The following is an 18545-nucleotide window of genomic DNA, read 5'->3' as shown; positions in this document are numbered from 1 at the left end:
CCAGGATCATGGAATGGAACCAAGAATTTTGGGAGGGAACTTTAAAGCCATCAGTCCAAATTTCAACCTGGCACCTCACACCTGGATTTGGGATGTCAGCTGCCTGAATTCCCAGCATTTTACTGGGAATTCACCTTTTTCTGGGATCAATGGCACTCAGTGGTGCCAAAGGGACAAGGTCACACTTGTGGGACAAAGAGAAGGGAAGAGGAAAGGAGCTCAGGGAGAGCTGCTCATTAATATAATTTCCACTAATGAGGTTCTGATGGGGACACAGAGAAGAACTGTAAGGAAAAAAAATAAAAAAATGAGAAAAATGAGAGCAAGAAGACAAAAATGAAATGTTGGCACTGAGAAATTCCTCCCAGGGTTTTTGTGTGTTTAAAACCCAAGTGCAGGAGAAGGGACAAAGCTGGAAAAACCATCCCAACCTTTTAGGGTGGTGGGGAAATAAAACACCCAAAGGAATGATTTCTCCCAAAACTTCCAAGATCATGGAATGGAACCAAGAATTTTGGAAGGGAACTTTAAAGCCATTAATTGAGAGCAAGAAGACAAAAATGAAATGTGGGCTCTGAGAAATTCCTCCCAGGGTTTTTGTTTATTTAAAACCCAAGTTTAAAAAAAAAAAAACAAAAAACAAACAAAACAAAAAAAGCATCCCAACCTTTTAGGGTGGTAAGGAAATAAAACCCTCAAAGGAATGATTTCTCCCAAGACTTCCAGGATCATAGAATGGAACCAAGAACTTTGGAAGGGAACTTTAAAGGCCATTAATTGAGAGCAAGAAGACAAAAATGAAATGCGGGCTCTGAGAAATTCCTCCCAGGATTTTTGTTTATTTAAAATCCAAGTGCAGGAGAAGGGACAAAGCTGGAAAAAGCATCTCAACCTTTCAGGGTGGTGGGGAAATAAAATCCTCAAAGGAATGATTTCTCCCAAAACTTCCAGGATCATAGAATGGAACCAAGAATTTTGGAAGGGAACTTTAAAGCCATTAATTGAGAGCAAGAAGACAAAAATGAAATGTGGGCTCTGAGAAATTCCTCCCAGGGTTTTTGTTTGTTTAAAATTCAAGTGCAGGAGAAGGGACAAAGCTGGAAAAAAGCATCCCAACCTTTTAGGGTGGTGGGGAAATAAAACACCCAAAGGAATGATTTCTCCCAAGACTTCCAGGATCATAGAATGGAACCAAGAATTTTGGAAGGGAACTTTAAAGCCATTAATTGAGAGCAAGAAGACAAAAATGAAATGTTGACACTGAGAAATTCCTCTCAGGGTTTTTGTTTATTTAAAATCCAAGTGCAGGAGAAGGGACAAAGCTGGAAAAACCATCCCAACCTTTCAGAGTGGTGGGGAAATAAAATCCTCAAAGGAATGATTTCTCCCAAGACTTCCAAGATCATAGAATGGAACCAAGAATTTTGGAAGGGAACTTTAAGGCCATTAATTGAGAGCAAGAAGACAAAAATGAAATGTGGGCTCTGAGAAATTCCTCCCAGGGTTTTTGTTTATTTAAAATTCAAGTGCAGGAGAAGGGACAAAGCTGGAAAAAGAATCCCAACCTTTTAGGGTGGTGGGGAAATAAAATCCTCAAAGGAATGATTTCTCCCAAGACTTCCAGGATCATAGAATGGAACCAAGAATTTTGGAAGGGAACTTTAAAGCCATTAATTGAGAGCAAGAAGACAAAAATGAAATGTGGGCTCTGAGAAACTCCTCCCAGGGTTTTTGTTTATTTAAAACCCAAGTTTAAAAAAAAAAACCAAAAAACAAACAAACAAAAAAAACCCATCCCAACCTTTCAGGGAGGTGGGAAAGCTGCAGCCCCAGCTGGGTAAACGCTGCAGATGAGCAGAGCCCGGACTGTCACTGTGATAAAGAGCAGCTGAACACTCGATTAGTTTTTCATTTGGGGAATTAATGTTTTTTTATTAATGTTTTTTTTACGGCGTGTGTACACTCGGCTCGTAATGAATTGTGTCCTTAGCGCTGCCGGGCATGGATTTCCCCGGGAAATTAGCGCTTTTCTAAAGGCTGTAACTCCTCTAAAAAGTTTTTTTGTTTTTGTTTTCTGCAAAGATGCAGCCTTGGGAAAAAAAAACCTGCAACAAAACAAACAAACAAACAAACAAACAAACAAAAAAAACAACCCGCAAACAAAAAACAAAAACAAAACAAAAAAACCAACCCAAAAAAACCACCCCGCACAAAAAAAAAAAAAAAGCCAAACAAACAAAAAAAAAACCCAAGAAAAACCCCAAAAACAAAAAAAAAAAGAAACAAAAAAACCCAAGAAACCCAAAAAAACAACAAAAAACCCCCAAAATACAAAACAAAAAGACCGCCAAAAAACAAACAAACAAACAAAAAACCGCAAAAAAAAAAAAAAAACCCAAACAAAAAAACACCCAAAAAACAAAACAAAACAAAACCCAAAAAAACCCAAAACAAAACAAAACAAAAAAAACCAACAAAAAACCCAAACAAACGAACAACAACAACAAAAAACCCAACAAAAAACAAAAAACCAAAATGGATTATTGAGGGGGGAAGAATAGAATAAATAAAATAATAAAATAAATACATTAAATAAAAAATAGATGTGGGGAGGTTTGAGCTCCATCCTACAAACCCCTGGAAGGTTTTGGTTGAGCCACATTTTTCTTTAAGCAATCTGGAAAAGGCTTGAAAACCACCCAAAAAAAATCGGTTCATTTAAAAAAAAACTCTAAATATCAGGTTTTTTTCACTAAAAAACTGTTTTGTTTTTTTTTTTTTTTTTTTTTTTTTTTTTTCACTGAAGGAAGCAAAATTGTGCAGGGAGAATTAAGAGCAGGATTCTAACACAGGATTAGGAAAAGAATTGATTTCACTAAAAAAGTCCAGGATTTGCTGTTCCACTGCTCCTCAAATTCCTCTGTGTTATTTTTTTCTGTTTTCAGTCATTTCTGATTTATATTTAATATATAGATTAAATATAATTATATATAATATATATTCTATATATATTTAATATATAAATTAATATATTTAATATATATTTATATTTATTCTGATTTGATAACTTTTGCCCTTCTCAGAATTATTATTAATTCCATTATCTCAGAAGTGACTTGATTTTTAAAAAGTCTTTTCAGCTTCTGCTGAGTTCTGGGCAGGATTTTTTTTTTTTTTTTTTTTTTGCCTGTTTGATGTTTCCTGATGTGCTTCACCAAAATTTTCACCAAATTTTCCTTAAAATCAGGGAAAAATGGAGACATTTTCATCAATTTACAGAAAACCAAAAACTCACTCCCCTTTTCCTCAGATTTCTCTGGGCCTGAGAGGGATGGATTTGCAAAAAAAACCCTGAAATCTCCCACTCTGTTGGACTGAGTGGAAGAAAAAAGAATAAAATTCATGAAGTTAATCAATGTTTTGATGCCCAGGAGTAAAAGCACAACGAAAATAAATCCAGTTAAAAAGATCCTTAGCAATCATTTTTTTGATAATTATAATAAAAGTGGTTTTTTAGAGTTTTTTGTTTGTTTTTAACAGATTGGTTTGCAAAGCAAGAAGAGCTGCCCAGAAATCTGGAAGATAAAAAAAAATGAAGGAGTTTTGTCCAGGGGAATCCAGAGGAAGGTGGGAATAGGAACATCCATGGGAACGATGAAGAGTTTTTAAATTTGGGATGAAGAACGGGAAAGGAAAAGGGACAAGCAGCAGAATGATCAGACTCAGCCTGATTTCTCCAAAATTCCTGATTATTTAGGAGTCATTCCCCCAAATCCCAGGGGAATTGAAGTGCTGGTGAGGGAATCATTTTCTCCAGAAGAGGAAAAAAGGGATTTTAATGGGATGAACTGAGTGGAGTGGCCAGCAGGTTCCTTGGAACCATTCCCATAAAAAACCAAACCAAAACAAAACAAAAACAAAAACAAAACAAAACAAAACAAAAAACAAAAAAAAACAACACACCCCACAAAACAAAACAAAACAAAACAAAAAAAATTCCTGGAAAAAAGGGGTTGGAAGTTTTGTTAATTAGGGATTATTTACATGACAATCCCCTGGTTTAGGGCTGGTGGGTGGGAGGAATTTCCCATTGCTGAACCCACAACAACCCCACAAATGAGCAGCCAGGGCAGGGAAAAAAGTGATTTCCTCATCCCGTTAAATATTTGATGGGAAGGATACAATCCATGAGAAAAGCTTCACTGCAGACATTCCAGAGGGAAAAAAAAGGCACCAAGAAAATAATTTTTGATGGAAAACAGGATTTTTAGGTGGCTGGTGACTGTGTGGTTTCAATCCCTGAGTGCCAGCAAAGCAGAGCCATTTTTAAAGTATTAAATTTTCCTGCCAAAACTCTGAAATAAACCAAAATAATCTCCTCGTGCTCAGTGAAATCAAACCAGGTGTTTTATCTCCATGAAGTCAGCAGCTCCCTGCTGGTCTTGAAGGTGTTTTAACACTTTGCTATCTGAATTTTTCCATGGTTTTAGTCCTCCAGAAGTCAACTCAGCCAAGGGAGACCCAGCTGGGCTCTTGTTCTCTGCCTGAATTTCTCTGCTCAGCCCTTGAATTAAATTATTTGGGTGGGAAGGGACCTTAAAGCTCATCCAGTTCCAATCCCATGGGCAGGGACACCTTTCACTGTTAGAGGTGATCCCAGCCCCAGTGTCCATCCTGGGACATTCCAGGGATTCTCTGGCAGTTCCAGCCCAGCCAGGAATTCCTAATTCCCAAATCTCCCCTTTCCCAATTCCCTGTGTCCTGTCCCTCCATCCCTTGTCCCCAGTCCCTCTCCAGCTCTCCTGCAGCCCCTGGAATATGTTGGAAGCTCTCCCTGGAATTTGCAGCAGCTTTCCAAAGTCCAAGTGCAGTTGTAGCTCTATCCAAGCTATAAATGATGATTAATTAGCAGCTGCTCACCCCTGGTCTGGTCTGGATTTCACTCTGGGTGAGGGTGGCAGAGCTCCCTGTCCTTGCTGGAGGTCATTCCCACCTGGGAATCCCAGGAGAACAGGCAGGGACCTCATTCCTTCATTGAACAGCCCAAACTCACTGTGGATGTGCCAGGGTTTGGAGCAGCCCGTGGAGAGCACTGGGAATAATCTTGAGCTGTGGGATGGGCAAAAAGAGCTCTGCACATGAGCCATGGCCAAGCAGATAAAATGTCCAAAAAGAGCTTTTCCCTTTTTTCTCTGCTTCTCCTCAGAACCAGCAAGATCTGAGTGACTTTGTCCATCACCAGCAGCTCCCACTCAACAAATAATTTAATTCCTGCACCCAGGTCCATCCTTGGGCACACAAAGGAGGTTCAGGGCAGCTGGCCAGGATCTGTGCTCTTCCAGAAGAGCCCCAACTGCTCAGGCAGTGGGAAAGAAGAAATATTGGGAAATAAGGTCATTTATGGAGCTTAAATAAAAAGCTGTCATTTAGATCAAGTCATATTGAAGCAGCAGATATTCACCAGATAATCAAATCATTCAAGATTTACCTTGTTAATTTAATGGCAGATGGTTTGCATTGGGTGGAAATGTGCAGCTTTTTCTGCCTTAGACAGAAATTTACTTTTGTTGCAATAACAAAGCCACAGCATTCACCAAGTCCTTCCCTTGCCCTAGAGCAGGCCTGAGTTGATGATCTTTAATCTGGCTTTTAAATAAAGTTCTCTATTAATATATCTTTTTAAAAAAATCAATTCTCCATGAGCAATCAATACAGCAAGATGTGCTACAAGTTCAGTGACCAAAAAAAGTAAAAAAAAAAATCAGCTGCAGCTCGAGAGAAATAGAGCCCATTGAAGAGCTGAATTCAGTTCATTAGGGGGTTAAACACAAAGCCCTGCCTGAGCTCAGCACTGCTGGGTGGCCTGGATGGAAAATAAAAGGCAGCAATTTCCCCTCCACACCGAGCCTGATTTTCATTTGTGCTGAATCCACTCTGGAGGAGCCTAAAAGGGACTTGAAATGACAGGAAGGGGCTGCAGTGTCCATCTCAAGCCATCACTGCTCCTCTCAGAGCCCATCCCAGCCCAGGCTGATGATCCTCCCAGGAAAAGTGGCCCAGGATGGTCCTGATGCTCCAATGGCCCTCAGGGAGCTTTGAGAAGCATTTTGAGATTTGTGGCTGGAAAATGAGATGAGCTCAGTGTTCTCATTAGCAAAGGCAGGCAGTGGCAGAGAAATGCAGGGCTTTAGGAAGAAGCTGCAGCTAACCTCAGTTTTTACTCCTGTTTTTGAATGAAGTTAACCTCAATTTTTACTCCTGTTTTGGAATGAAGTTGTAGCTCACCCAAACTGGGACTGTGGGAGAAGTTCTGCCCATCTGCAGAGGAAAAGCTGAAAATATGGAATTTGGGTGAACAGGATAAAAAGTATCTGCAGTGGATATGGGACAAAGCAGTGAAGAGGCTGAATGGGCTCAGGAATTGTTCCTGAAGAGATTTTCTCTTTGTGGATGAGGCAGTGACAGCACAGGAGGTCCCTCCTCAGGCTGGTTTTGCCAGGTAGAACTGGAAATGTATTCAAATCCTGTCATTGCTCAGCCAGGATGGCCACAGAGAGGGTGAACACACCCACTGAGAAAATAAAGATTTCTCCACATGAAGGGGGTGAGGGAAGAGCAGCTGCTGAGCTGTGACAGCCATGGAGACACACAAAAAATGGAAAAAGTTTAATTCCAATGAATCTTCTGGAAGAGAGAGACAATTCTGGTTTAGCTGAGCTGAGCTCAGGGCCTGGAGGGGCTGCAGGAGAGCTGGAGAGGGACTGGGGACAAGGGATGGAGGGACAGGACACAGGGAATTGGGAAAGGGGAGATTTGGGAATTAGGAATTGCTGGCTGGGCTGGAATTGCCAGAGAATCCCTGGATCCCTGCAATGTCCCAGGAAGGATTGGAGCAGCCTGGGATGTGGGAGGTGTCCCTGCAATGAGCTCTGAGCTCCCTTCCCAGCCAGGGCAGCCCAGGATTCTGGGATTCAGGACACTCAGAATCCATCCAGAGGGATTTTGATGGACAGTGGGCATGGAAAAGAGAGGAAAAGGGAAGGGAGAGCCTTGATGGTTCCCTGAGATTGCAAGGGAAGGCCCTGGATCCATCAATCCCTTGGAGAGGAGATGGATCCAATGTGAGGTTGTGGAGAGCTGGGAATTGGCAGCTGGAGAAGGGAAGGATCCAGGGAGAGCTTCCAGCACATTGCAGGGCCTGGAGGGGCTGCAGGAGAGCTGGAGAGGGACTGGGGACAAGGGATGGAGGGACAGGACCCAGGGAATTGGGAAAGGGGAGATTGGGGAATTAGGAATTGCTGGCTGGGCTGGAATTGCCAGAGAATCCCTGGAATGTCCCAGGTTGGACACTGGGGCTGGGAGCAGCTGGGACAGTGGGAGGTGTCCCTGCCCATGGGATTGGAACTGGATGAGCTTTAAGGTCCCTTCCCACCCAAAAAATTTGATTCCTTGACAAAACAATTCCAAACTCAGAGTTTAGGCCTGTCAGTCATTCCCTGGTGATCACAACAATCTGAAGTCACAAGATGCCAAAGAAACTCCAACTCCAGAAACCAGCAGCTCATCTTTCATCCTCCTCCCTGCACACAGCAAGCAATGGTCTTAAAAATGTTAAAAATATTTAAAAACTCCTTCATGGCTTGTAATAATTCCTTCTCTAAAATACTCAGGGAATCTCAGGAGGCTGAAGCTCCAAAAAGGAGAAGGATGAGGTTGTGTTCTGTCTGCAGCTGGCAAAGCACAGAAGATGAGGAGGGGAAATCCTATTTCCATTTTCCTCTAAAACCTCTTTAAAATTGACTCAACTTCCTCAGCAAATCCACTTTCTCCCAGCAACTTGAATCCTTAAATGGTTATTGTTAAAAATAATAAATAATATTAAAAAACATTAAAATAAATATTAAAAAATAATAAATATTGTCAAGAGACAAGAGCAGAAGGGAATGACTTTGTCATATCTGACTGGTTCTGGAAATGCAAAATCCAATTCTGAGGAATTGGATCAGCTAAGCTAACACCAAATAATGAACAGAGCAGAGGCTGCCCAGTGATAAAACTCCCCATCAGCCTGGCTGGGTGTAATGAGGGATAATTGTGGCACATGCAGCCCAAGATTATTGAATTTTTATCTCTGGGAAAGGCCCTTTGGCAGCCTCACCCCAAAACCACCAGCAGGTCACACCTCTTTTTAAAGTTCCCCAAAATCAGACCTGCCCAGCTGCACCTTGTTCTTTCTGCACGTTCAGAGCTGTGCTGATGAATTCCCAGTTTGCATCCAAGGAAAATTGCTGCATTTCCCCAGGGCCACCAGCATGGGCTTGTTGGGATTAGGGAATTTCTGGCATTGCACCAAAAATTCAGGTCCTGGTCACTCACTGAACACTTGGGTGATGCCCAGGACTGAACCTCAAGTTGTTCAGGCAGAAAAGAGAAGCAATCAAAGGATGAAAATGTCATTTATAAGCACGAGGTCAGGGCAGCCCCTTGCTCCAGACACTCCTGGCATTTGTGTACAGACATTTTAGGATGAAGTTTTTACAAAGGAAGATGAATTTTTATTGTCAGGAGGATGCTGCCAAGTGAATTATTACACTTTGTGCTTTTATGTTTATTCACTGTGTGGAACTGAGGCCTGAAAGTCAAGCTTGTGCCCTTTAATATCTGGAAAATATTGATTTATTAAAAAACCTGAGTTTCAACCAGACCTGAAATTATAAATGATGTTTTATTTTAACAGCTCTGACTGTTAGAACATAAATCCTCAGCCCCAAGAACTCTCCTAGTAACTAAATAAATATTTGGCTACTGAACTTTGATAGCATTTCCCACTGTTTTTGTTTAATTTTGTTATTTGTTTAAGACTTCTCTGAAGTGAGAACAGAGCAAGTGTTGTCACCCAGGTATTGAGAAGTCAAAATCTGGTTTACAGGAATATTAAAGCTACCTGGAGTAATTTGGGTTTTAATTTAAGATTGTATGACCTTAATTATCCTTCTGGATCCAAAGGATCATGGAAAGCTGAGTGAGGAGTTTAAAGTCCTGCTCCAGAGCAGAGTTAGAAGCCACAGGAAGGATTTCAGTCACCCAGAGAGGCTCTGCTGCCAGGGGACAATGATTTCATGGACATAAAACACTCTGACTTTATTCTGCAAGTGCAAATTTCCAGAAGAAAATAAATTCCCAGGAAAAAAAAAAAAAAAAAAAAAAAAAAAAAATATATATATATATATAAATCTGAGCTGATTTTCAGTTCCCAACTCCCAGGAGAGCTCAGCTGCTCCCAAACCAAACTGCAGAAATTCCCTGTATCCTCACCACATCCCCCTGAGTCTCAGCATCCCCTCGAGCTCTGTGGATTTTTTCATTCCATGTTTTTCTTTTCCCAGTTCCTCAGATGTCTCCTTGCACACCCTGAGACAGCAGGGGATGTTCAGCATTTGTAAAACACAAAATATTTAATTCCAGGGATCCTGGGCAGGGGGAAGAGCTCAAACCAAGACAAAATCACAGGGTGACATGGAGCAGATTTTGGGAACTTCTGGGAACTGGGATGAGATGGCAACAGAGCTGAGGGTGATTCCTCATGAATTATTGGCAGTGTTAGATTTAATTAAAGAATTAAATTTATCTGGGAAGCAGCAGAGATGAGTCCATGCCAAGATTTTGGGGAATGTCCCACTGAGCACCGAGAGGACAGAAACCACACAAATCTCACCCCCAGCCCTGTCTGGCCAGACAAAAACCCCCATCCTGAGGGAAGGAGTGAAAGCTGAATCCCAGGAGAATAAAATGATCCCAGAGCAGCTCTGGCATCTCCAGGCTCTGCTGAGTCTCAGGAGACACTCCCAGAAGGATATTCCTCATTAAATCCCATCCAGTCACTCCTGGAATTTCTAACATTTGGAATATTCCAGCTGCCCGTGGAATTTCTAACACAGGAATTTTGAAACTTCCTTTGGAGTGAGTGAAACTCTGGGAATTCCACCAGCAGCCCCTGCTGGGAAACCAGAGCTGGAAAACTTTTCCAAGTTGGGAAATGATGCTCCTGAACCCACCCCACCAAGAGGAACAAAGAGATGAACCGCTCCTATTCCTGCTTCCCTCTGCCACAAAGGAAAGCAGCAACAAGAGGTGCTAATTCCTGCCCAAATCCCAAATTTTTCGCCGTGCCGAGCCCCAGGCTGGGGTTTTCCCGAGGGAATGACTCACTCTGGGATGCTGAGAGGCTGCAGAAAGCTGCCTTGCTGCGCCCTGCCAGCCACTCCAGGCTCTCCTGCAGGTTGGCCAAGGCTTTGAGGTCGCTGACATCCCGCAGGATCTCCTGCTGAGGGATCAGCTTGTCTCCCAAATTCCCAATCAGAACTTCGGATTCTTTGCCAAAAGCAGCCCTGAAATGGAAAAATCGATTAAAAAAAAAAAAAAAAAAAAAATTGATATTCAGCAAAATTTAGATTTTTTTTTATTTTATACAGACAGAGCAAAAGTGCTGGGGAACACCCACAGTCTCTTTATAGAATGGTCTCTTGTAATCAATAATTTTGGGTTTTTTGCTGTCATAATTTTGCCAGGTAAGCAGTGGTGGTTGAAATAAACATCCATAAATTCTCTGGGTGATAGTCTCATATCTGATAGATATGATAGATCTGATAGATAGTCTCATATCTGGTCTTGGTAGATAAAACCAGCAAGAATCAGGAAGTTTGGTTTTTATAGACAGGCAGCATTGATCAAACAAACACAGGAAATCTGATTTTGCAAAAATCTGATTTTTGGAAAGTCTGGTTTTGCAAGCTGGCAGTAGATACTTATTAGAAACTTATTTACTTATTTAACTTATTTAGAAAACCCAATATTTGTTGGAGTCAGTGAGTTTTTTAGTGCTAATCATAGTGTTTTCTCCATGCATTTGACAGATGATTAATAAAATCTGTTAAGGGGGAGATGTTGGAGTCAGTGACTCAGGGGTCTCTGAATTCTTCAGAGAGAAATCAGAGTGCAGGGATGGAATTAAAGGCTGTGGATGGGTTGGAGTATATTAATCCTCTCACACATAAAGTAGATATTTAAGTTAATAAGTCAGTAATTTTAGAGTGAGTTCTGATGCTTTTAGTAAGTAAAAGGTTTTAAAGCCACAGAGAATTTTTTTTGCAGGTTTTTTTTTTTTTTTTTTTTTTTTTTTTTTTTTTTTTTTTTTTTTTTTGATTCTTTTTAGTTGAACAAAGTTGGGGAGAGAAGGAAAGTAGTGCATGGATCTCTTTTGCTGCCACAGGACAAAAACTGGTGGTGAACTTTCAGGATTTGTTTAATTTCCCAATATTCATAAAGGGATGCTGCTGAGTAGTTCCATGTCCAAAATGAACATTTTCCCAAATTTCATCAGGCTTGAACCTTCTTTTCCAGGAAGGGATGTGCAGTCCTGCCCTGCTAGCCAAAAATTAGGGCTCATGAACACCAAATATTGAAATTTTAAATATCTCAGAGGTTAAATGATAATGAAATGAGCTCTCCCAAGCTCTCCAATTCCCAGGAATCCACAGCATCCACTTCCCTCTTTCTCCACTGCAGTGTCCAGGCAGAATTATTCCCAATTCATCAGCAGTGCCAAGAGAAAGAAGCAGCAGCAGCAGAGAAGAAATCAAGTTCCTTTGTATTAGGAGAAAAGGCTGCTTAAATGGGAAGAGGATGACAAAAAAAATTGGATGAGCAATTAATTTTATTTTGAAGCTTTCAGGAGGGATCTATTCAACCACCACCCATCCTGGAGGAAGTTTCTCAGCCATCAATGGCTAAATCTGGCCCAGACCAATTATGATGATTTAAATTAATGCTACAGGAGCATTCACACAGCACAGGGAGGAACTGGGGCTTAAACAGATGATGCTCTGTGCAAACAGATTCTGAGAAAAGATCTTTGTCCTAAAGCCTGGGCTGAACAAAGCCACAGCACAGGAGCTTTTCCCAGGAAATTCAGTGTGGATGACTTAATAGGCTTTTCCTAAAGGCTTTCCATTGGAGCTCCTCTGATCCAGTGTCACAAAATATTTCTGTTAATGGCCAGGAGAAGAATGGAATAAATGGAATAAAATGCATATTAGGATGAAAATGTTGGCTCTGTCAGCATCAGGCTGAGCTCAGCCATCCATCTTTGCCTGGCCAGGAATTTCCACTCAGCCAGCAGAGCTCACTGGAGCTTTGTTATCCCACCCTGATGGATCAGGAATCACAGGAAGTGCCTGGAGGAGCTTCCCAGGTGAGGAAATGAAGGATAAATGTGAGAGAGAATCCATGAAATTCAACTCAGGGACAGCACAGAGACCTCAAGGGCTCCCTGCTCCACTGGGGATGTTTTAAATCCCTGCCCAAGCTGCAAATCCTTCTGTGACCCCCCCAGATCCCATCCTCTCCAGGCTGCATCTTCCCCTGCAAGGAATAAAATTCCTGAAGGAGGAAAAATGACAATCTGGGCAAATTAAACTTGTTATTTTCAACAGCTTCTCCTCCTCCTCCGGTTTTACAGCCAAGTGCCAATCAAGGAAGTGATGAATAGGGATGGGGATGTGTCACAGGAGCTGAGCCATTCCCAGCAGGCAGGGAAAGGGAATCTGCCTCTTTCCAGGCTCTCACAACCTGCTTGGGGCACACAGAGTTGTCTCCAAAAGAATTCCTGCTGGAAATATTGGAATTTTTCATTTGCTCTCCTGCTTTAGTTCCTGGAGTTGGGATGGAGAGGAAACTCCACCAGGTCGTGGCTCAAATTAAAGATTCCTGTGACAGGACTGATTTTGGGAATTCCTGCCCAGTACAGTGAGGAAGTGCTGCTCCCTTCATCAGGTGGGTGATGAGAGCAGCACCAAGCAGCAGGACAAGGATCTGCCTGGATGCAAAGCAATCCTTCCCTTCCCCCATCCCAGGCACTTCCCTGGCTTGGATCACAAAGAAAACTCTCCAAATGGCTTGGTTTGAACAACAGAGGAGCAGAAACCACACCAGGAAAAGCTGAGGTTGGATATTGGGAAGATTTCTTCCCCTAAAAAGCTGCTCAGGACTGTGGTGGAGTCCCCAGCCCTGCAGGGATTTAAAGGATTTAAGGGATTTAAAGCCCTGTGGATGTGGCACTTGGGGACAGGGCTGGGAATGTTGGACTCCATGATCTCCAAAGTCTTTCCCATTTCCCAAATGATTCCATGATTTTCCTCACACATGGGGACGCGGCAGCTACGAAAACATCACAAATTTATTCCCAATTTTTCCTCCTTGAAACCCTCCCACAGCATCCCACGTTACTTCACCTTATAAAATCCTCCTCCTCCTCTCTCTTGGGCCTCAGCTGCTTGGGCTGAGCCATGCTGCTCCAGTTGGGCAGGGATTTCAGGAGCCTGCTGATATCATCATCCTTGGCCCAGGAGGCGCTGATCACCAGCTTCTCATCCGACTGCACGATGCTCCTGCAGGGAAAGCAGCAACAGCCACCTCAGAGGGGAGCAAATCCTGCTCTGGGGGCCACTTTTACTTTAATTCTGTGTTGTTCAGTGAATTCTCTATCACACAAAGCAGTGAGGAAAGGAATTCCACACAAAGCTCACCTGGAGGGGACAGGGTAGGAAATTCCCCCAAACACACAACTCCTGGTTGAATTTGAGAAAACTTTTAAGGGGAAAAGGACCACTTTTTTCCTAAATTCTCCAAGCCTGGAAAAGAATTTGGCACCCAGCTGGAGGATGACACACTGCACTGGTGTGTCCTGATGGAGATTCCAGCTAAATCCTGTGTGGGAAACTGAGTCAGGGATTGCAGCATGTTTCAATTGAGAACAATTTCCCTGTTTCATCTTTTGGGCAGGGAATGACTGGGAATGTCAGGAGACAAATGGGATGCTGTACTTGGAGGAGACAGTCCAGGACCTGAAAGATTCTCATTCCACCCCATCCATGGCAGGGACACCTCCCACTGTCCCAGGGTGATCCAACCCCAATGTCCAACCCTGGACATTGCAGGGATCCAGAGATTCTCTGGCAATTCCAGCCCAGCCAGCAATTCCTAATTCCCCAATCTCCCCTTTCCCAATTCCCTGTGTGCTGTCCCTCCATCCCTTGTCCCCAGTCCCTCTCCAGCTCTCCTGCAGCCCCTCCAGGCCCTGCAATGTGCTGGAAGCTCTCCCTGGATCCTTCCCTTCTCCAGCTGCCAATTCCCAGCTCTCCACAACCTCACATTGGATCCATCTCCTCTCCAAGGAATTGATGGATCCAGGGCCTTCCCTTGCAATCTCAGGGAACCATCAAGGCTCTCCCTTCCCTTTTCCTCTCTTTTCCATCCCCACTGTCCATCAAAATCCCTCTGGATGGATTCTGAGTGTCCTGAATCCCAGAATCCTGGGCTGCCCTGGCTGGGAAGGGAGCTCAGAGCTCATTGCAGGGACACCTCCCACATCCCAGGCTGCTCCAATCCTTCCTGGGACATTGCAGGGATCCAGGGATTCTCTGGCAATTCCAGCCCAGCCAGCAATTCCTAATTCCCAAATCTCCCCTTTCCCAATTCCCTGTGTCCTGTCCCTCCATCCCTTGTCCCCAGTCCCTCTCCAGCTCTCCTGGATTCCCTGCAATGTGCTGGAAGCTCTCCCTGGAGTTTTCTTCTCTCCAGGTGAACATTCCCAACTCTCCCAGCCTGGCTCCAGGTTGGAATGGAGAGAATGAACCAACAGAGACCCCCCCAGCTCCCCCTGACATGAACACAGAGCCATTCCAGCCACTCTCCCAGATCCAGGCTGGAGTGCTGGGGCAGAGATGAGGTGTCAGCAGCACTCAGGTGGTGATTTGGGGAATAAATAGAAATAAAAACAGCAACACCCTGAACATTTGCATTGTTCAAAGGGAATCAGTGAGAAAGGCACTGAGCAGGAGCCAGCTCTGCTCCATCCTGAACAGAACAGCCCATTTCTCTTCCCACCCTTTCCCCATCCACCAGGAAAACAAGCTCAGCTCAGGAACTGCACAGGATTCCTGAAAATGGATTTGTCACATGCACTTACAAACAAATTCTCCTTCCCTTCAGGTTCCACATTCAATCTGTCACACACCAAAGGCTGAGTTTTGTTTCCAGCCACACAAGACCTTGGTGTCAACATTCCTGTTTGGCTTCTGCTGCTGGGAGGGAGCTGCTGTTTTTCCATTCAGGGGAAAAGATAAAAATATATAAAGAAAGATCTTTTATTTTTTCACTCTGGTGAAAACTGAGGGGGATAAAAGAGCTCCACCAGCAGCTCTGACATCTGAGATGGAAAAAGGGGATTTGATGATATCTGGGCATTGCTGTGCCAAGGCAGGACAAGTGTTCCAGGGAATCCATCAGCCAGGGCTTTGTCCTCTGCACACTGAAATGACTGCAGTAATACTCTCCTTCCCTTGGGAGTCTATTTCACACTTGAACAAATCCAACTCTTGGATAAAAAACCTCCTGATACCGAGCTCGTGTTTTATTTTCCTCAATTTCAGCCCATTACTTTATTTCCCCTCTCAGCTCAGCTCTCTCCACATCCACTCTTTGCTCTCTCCAATCATTTCCAGCCTTATCTTGGCACTTCAGACTCCAATTTTTGGGAGTGTCCTGATTATGATCCTTATTATCCTCTGCCCTCAAAATCCCAACTTTTGGTGGAGTCAGTGCTGGGGGAGGATGTTGGGATGCTCTAACAAGCTGCAAACTCAGCCTGCTGTCCTTGCTTTTCCAGGCTCAGAGTTTTCCACAATTCCAGCTTTCCTCACCCATGGAATGGTTTGGGCTGGAAGGGAATTTAAAGATCCAACCCCTTCCACCATCCCAGGGTGCTCCAAATCCATCCAGCCTGGCCTTGGGCACTCCCAGGGATTGAGGAGTCTTTTTTCACAATTTTGAGTGATCCAGGCCCAGTTATTTCCTATTTTTCCCCCCAAATTTTTCTGAGTTCAGCCAAAGGAGGCTGATCACCAGAAGCTGCCTCCAGAGAGAGAGCTGAGCATCTCCAGAGGATTTAATCCCTTTTTAAACTCTCTGAACCACATTTTGGTGATGCTCATCTCTTTTTAAGACTAAAAGGACTCATCTGGGTGGGGGATTCCTTTACTCAGAACCTTCAGAGGGGTTAAAAAAGGAACAAGGTGAGGATGAAGATGAGGAAGAAGGGGATGGACACACAAGACAGAGCTGGACAACAAAATAAAAATGTGCAACTTCAACATGGACATGAGTAAAACTGGCAAATTTTTGTAGAAAGACATGGAAAGAGATTGCTGTCTGAATTGCAAAAATTAAATTTTGTCAGAGAAGGCAGAAGATTAAAAAGAAGGGCTCGTGTTAAGGGTGAACTGGGCAGGTTTCTCCTTTCAGGATCTCCAAAAATCCCACAAAAATGGTTTTATACTCAGGTTTTTAACATAAAATGGTTTTTATCTCTGGGGTTGAGCTGCTCTCCTGGGAATCTGCTGGAGATGGGGGTTGGACACGACTGGGAAGAGCTGCCAGCACAGCAGGAGGTTTGGGGGCTCCATCTCCCCTTTTATTTGCATTTTCAGCCCCAGCCCCTCATCAATTAGTCAGAAATCAGAGCTGACATTTGTAAACAGTTTGGGTGGCAAACTGGAATTGGAATTTGGACAAAAATGGGATTTGCAGGAGGCACCTCACCTACGCTGCGATCCAAAATCTGCCATCAATGAACACACCAGAGCTGCTATTCGTGTCCAATCCCACCCAGCCCCCTTGGGTTTGATGTTTTTCTGTTTGAATCCCTGGCAAACAGGAGCCAAACAGAGCTCAGACATGAAGAGTCTCAGCTGTGCATTTCCCAGTGCTGACGTCCTTCCCGAGCTGTTCTGCAGAGAACTCCGGATTAAATCTGCCTGGAGGAGCCTCCCTTTGGATGCTTTTCACCCACATTCCCCCTGAAGGAACAAATCCCACAAAAAACACCTCTCTGCCTTCCCAAATTTTCACTCTTTGCCATCCCAAGAGCCTCAGCTTTGCCAGATGGGATGGACTCCCAGCTCCAAGGAGTTTAAGGAGCTGTTGATAATCCTGACTCCACCAATTTTACCAACAGGATTTCTCCATCCCAACGGCCCAGGGAAAAGCCTGGAGCAAAGGGCAGGGCTGTGTGGAGCCCAGATCCCTGCAGAGGGCATAACATCCCCGTGGATGAGCACCAGGAGCTGCTCCTCTCCCCTGCATTCCCAGGAAGGAACACACATTTCTATTTCAGTCATTTGCCAGCAGCAAAACGAGAACATTTCCTGTTTTCTCCTCTGGCTGCAATCAGGAGATGGCCAAATTAGCTTTGTCCTAATTAGCCCTCAGCAGGTGCCAAAAGCCAGGAATGGCAAAGGAAGGAAGGAAGGACCTTCGAGTTCCAGCCAAACAAATCAAATCCATTGTCTGGCTCCAGGCAGGGGAATTTTGGGTGAAAAAGGAATATTTTGACAATGGCACATGAGCAGCTCCCAATTTAGGGGGGTGTTCAGGCAAAGTTTAGCCTCTTCTCACTGCTGTTGTTAATAGTGATGATGATGAGCCCATTTGCTGGATGAAGTTTTTTCCTGAATAAAATCAGGCAATGGGAAATAATTTCTCGGTCAGGAAGCACAAGGGCTTTTTCAGGCTTTTTTTTCAGGCTCAAGAGCCATGGAGGGGATGATGTAGAGCTGCTATCCCAGCCCACATTCCTGCAGCATCTTGTAGTGGTTTTTAATGGAATTATTTATCCCCACTGGACAGGGTATGATCCTGGTTTTCCTGTCCAGGTTTTACAGGTGGATAACTGGATGTTCTTAGAAGTTATTTATTGATATTTACCAGGAAATCTCTGATAAATCAAATACTTGAAGGGTTTAACCCCAACATGTCCAGTGGGATTGTGGTGCCTTGATCTTCCCTGCTTTGGTTGGGGAATGTTAGGGATGGATCACCCCAAAATGCCAATGGAACAAGGACAGAGCAGTTGGTGACTCCTTGTCACTTCATAGAATTGTTTTGGGAAACTTTCCCCAAACCCAGTGTGTGTGGATTCATGGGTTACTGATTCCTATAATAATTTAGGTTGGAAAAGACCTCTGGGATGGGATCCAACCATTCCCAGCACTGCCAGGGCCACCCGTGTCCCCAGGTGTCACATCCACAGGGTTTGAAACCCCCCCAGGGATGGGGGCTCCACCCTGCCCTGGGCAGCTCCTTCCAGCCTGACCAACATTTCAGGGAAGAAATTTTTCCTAATATCCAACCTAAATCTCTCCTGGTGCAACTTATGGTCATTTCCTCTCATCCTGAAATTCCTAAACTGCCATGAGACCTGAACACCCAAATCTCAACAGAATTAATTAAAATGAAGCTGAATTCCTTGCAAATTTCCAAATGAACAATCTGAATGACTTCACCAAAGAGCAAAAGGAACATTCAGCCATTTATTTTTAAAGATGACACTTTGGACTCTCAGTGACTTGAGGTCACCTTTTATCATGGAATTATGGAATGGTTTGGGTTGGAAGAGACCATCCAGTTCCACTGCCATGGCAGGAACACCT

The 18545-nt window shown here is 43.6% G+C and overlaps 1 protein-coding gene across 1 annotated transcript in view; it reads right to left on the bottom strand.

The window, feature by feature from the left end:
• Positions 1-18545, bottom strand: part of EXOC4 (exocyst complex component 4) — a 280009-nt gene that overhangs the window by 26880 nt on the left and 234584 nt on the right. Inside the window, exons 13-14 of the mRNA XM_056482278.1 lie at positions 13290-13445; positions 10210-10388 (exon numbers count right to left, since the gene is read on the bottom strand). Coding sequence (XP_056338253.1) covers positions 10210-10388; positions 13290-13445 — 335 coding nt within the window. The remainder of the gene's footprint in view (positions 1-10209; positions 10389-13289; positions 13446-18545) is intronic.

Source organism: Oenanthe melanoleuca, chromosome 1A (assembly GCF_029582105.1).
Source record: "Oenanthe melanoleuca isolate GR-GAL-2019-014 chromosome 1A, OMel1.0, whole genome shotgun sequence".
In the NCBI taxonomy this organism is placed as follows: domain Eukaryota; kingdom Metazoa; phylum Chordata; class Aves; order Passeriformes; family Muscicapidae; genus Oenanthe; species Oenanthe melanoleuca.
This window is presented reverse-complemented; position numbering and strand designations above follow the sequence as displayed.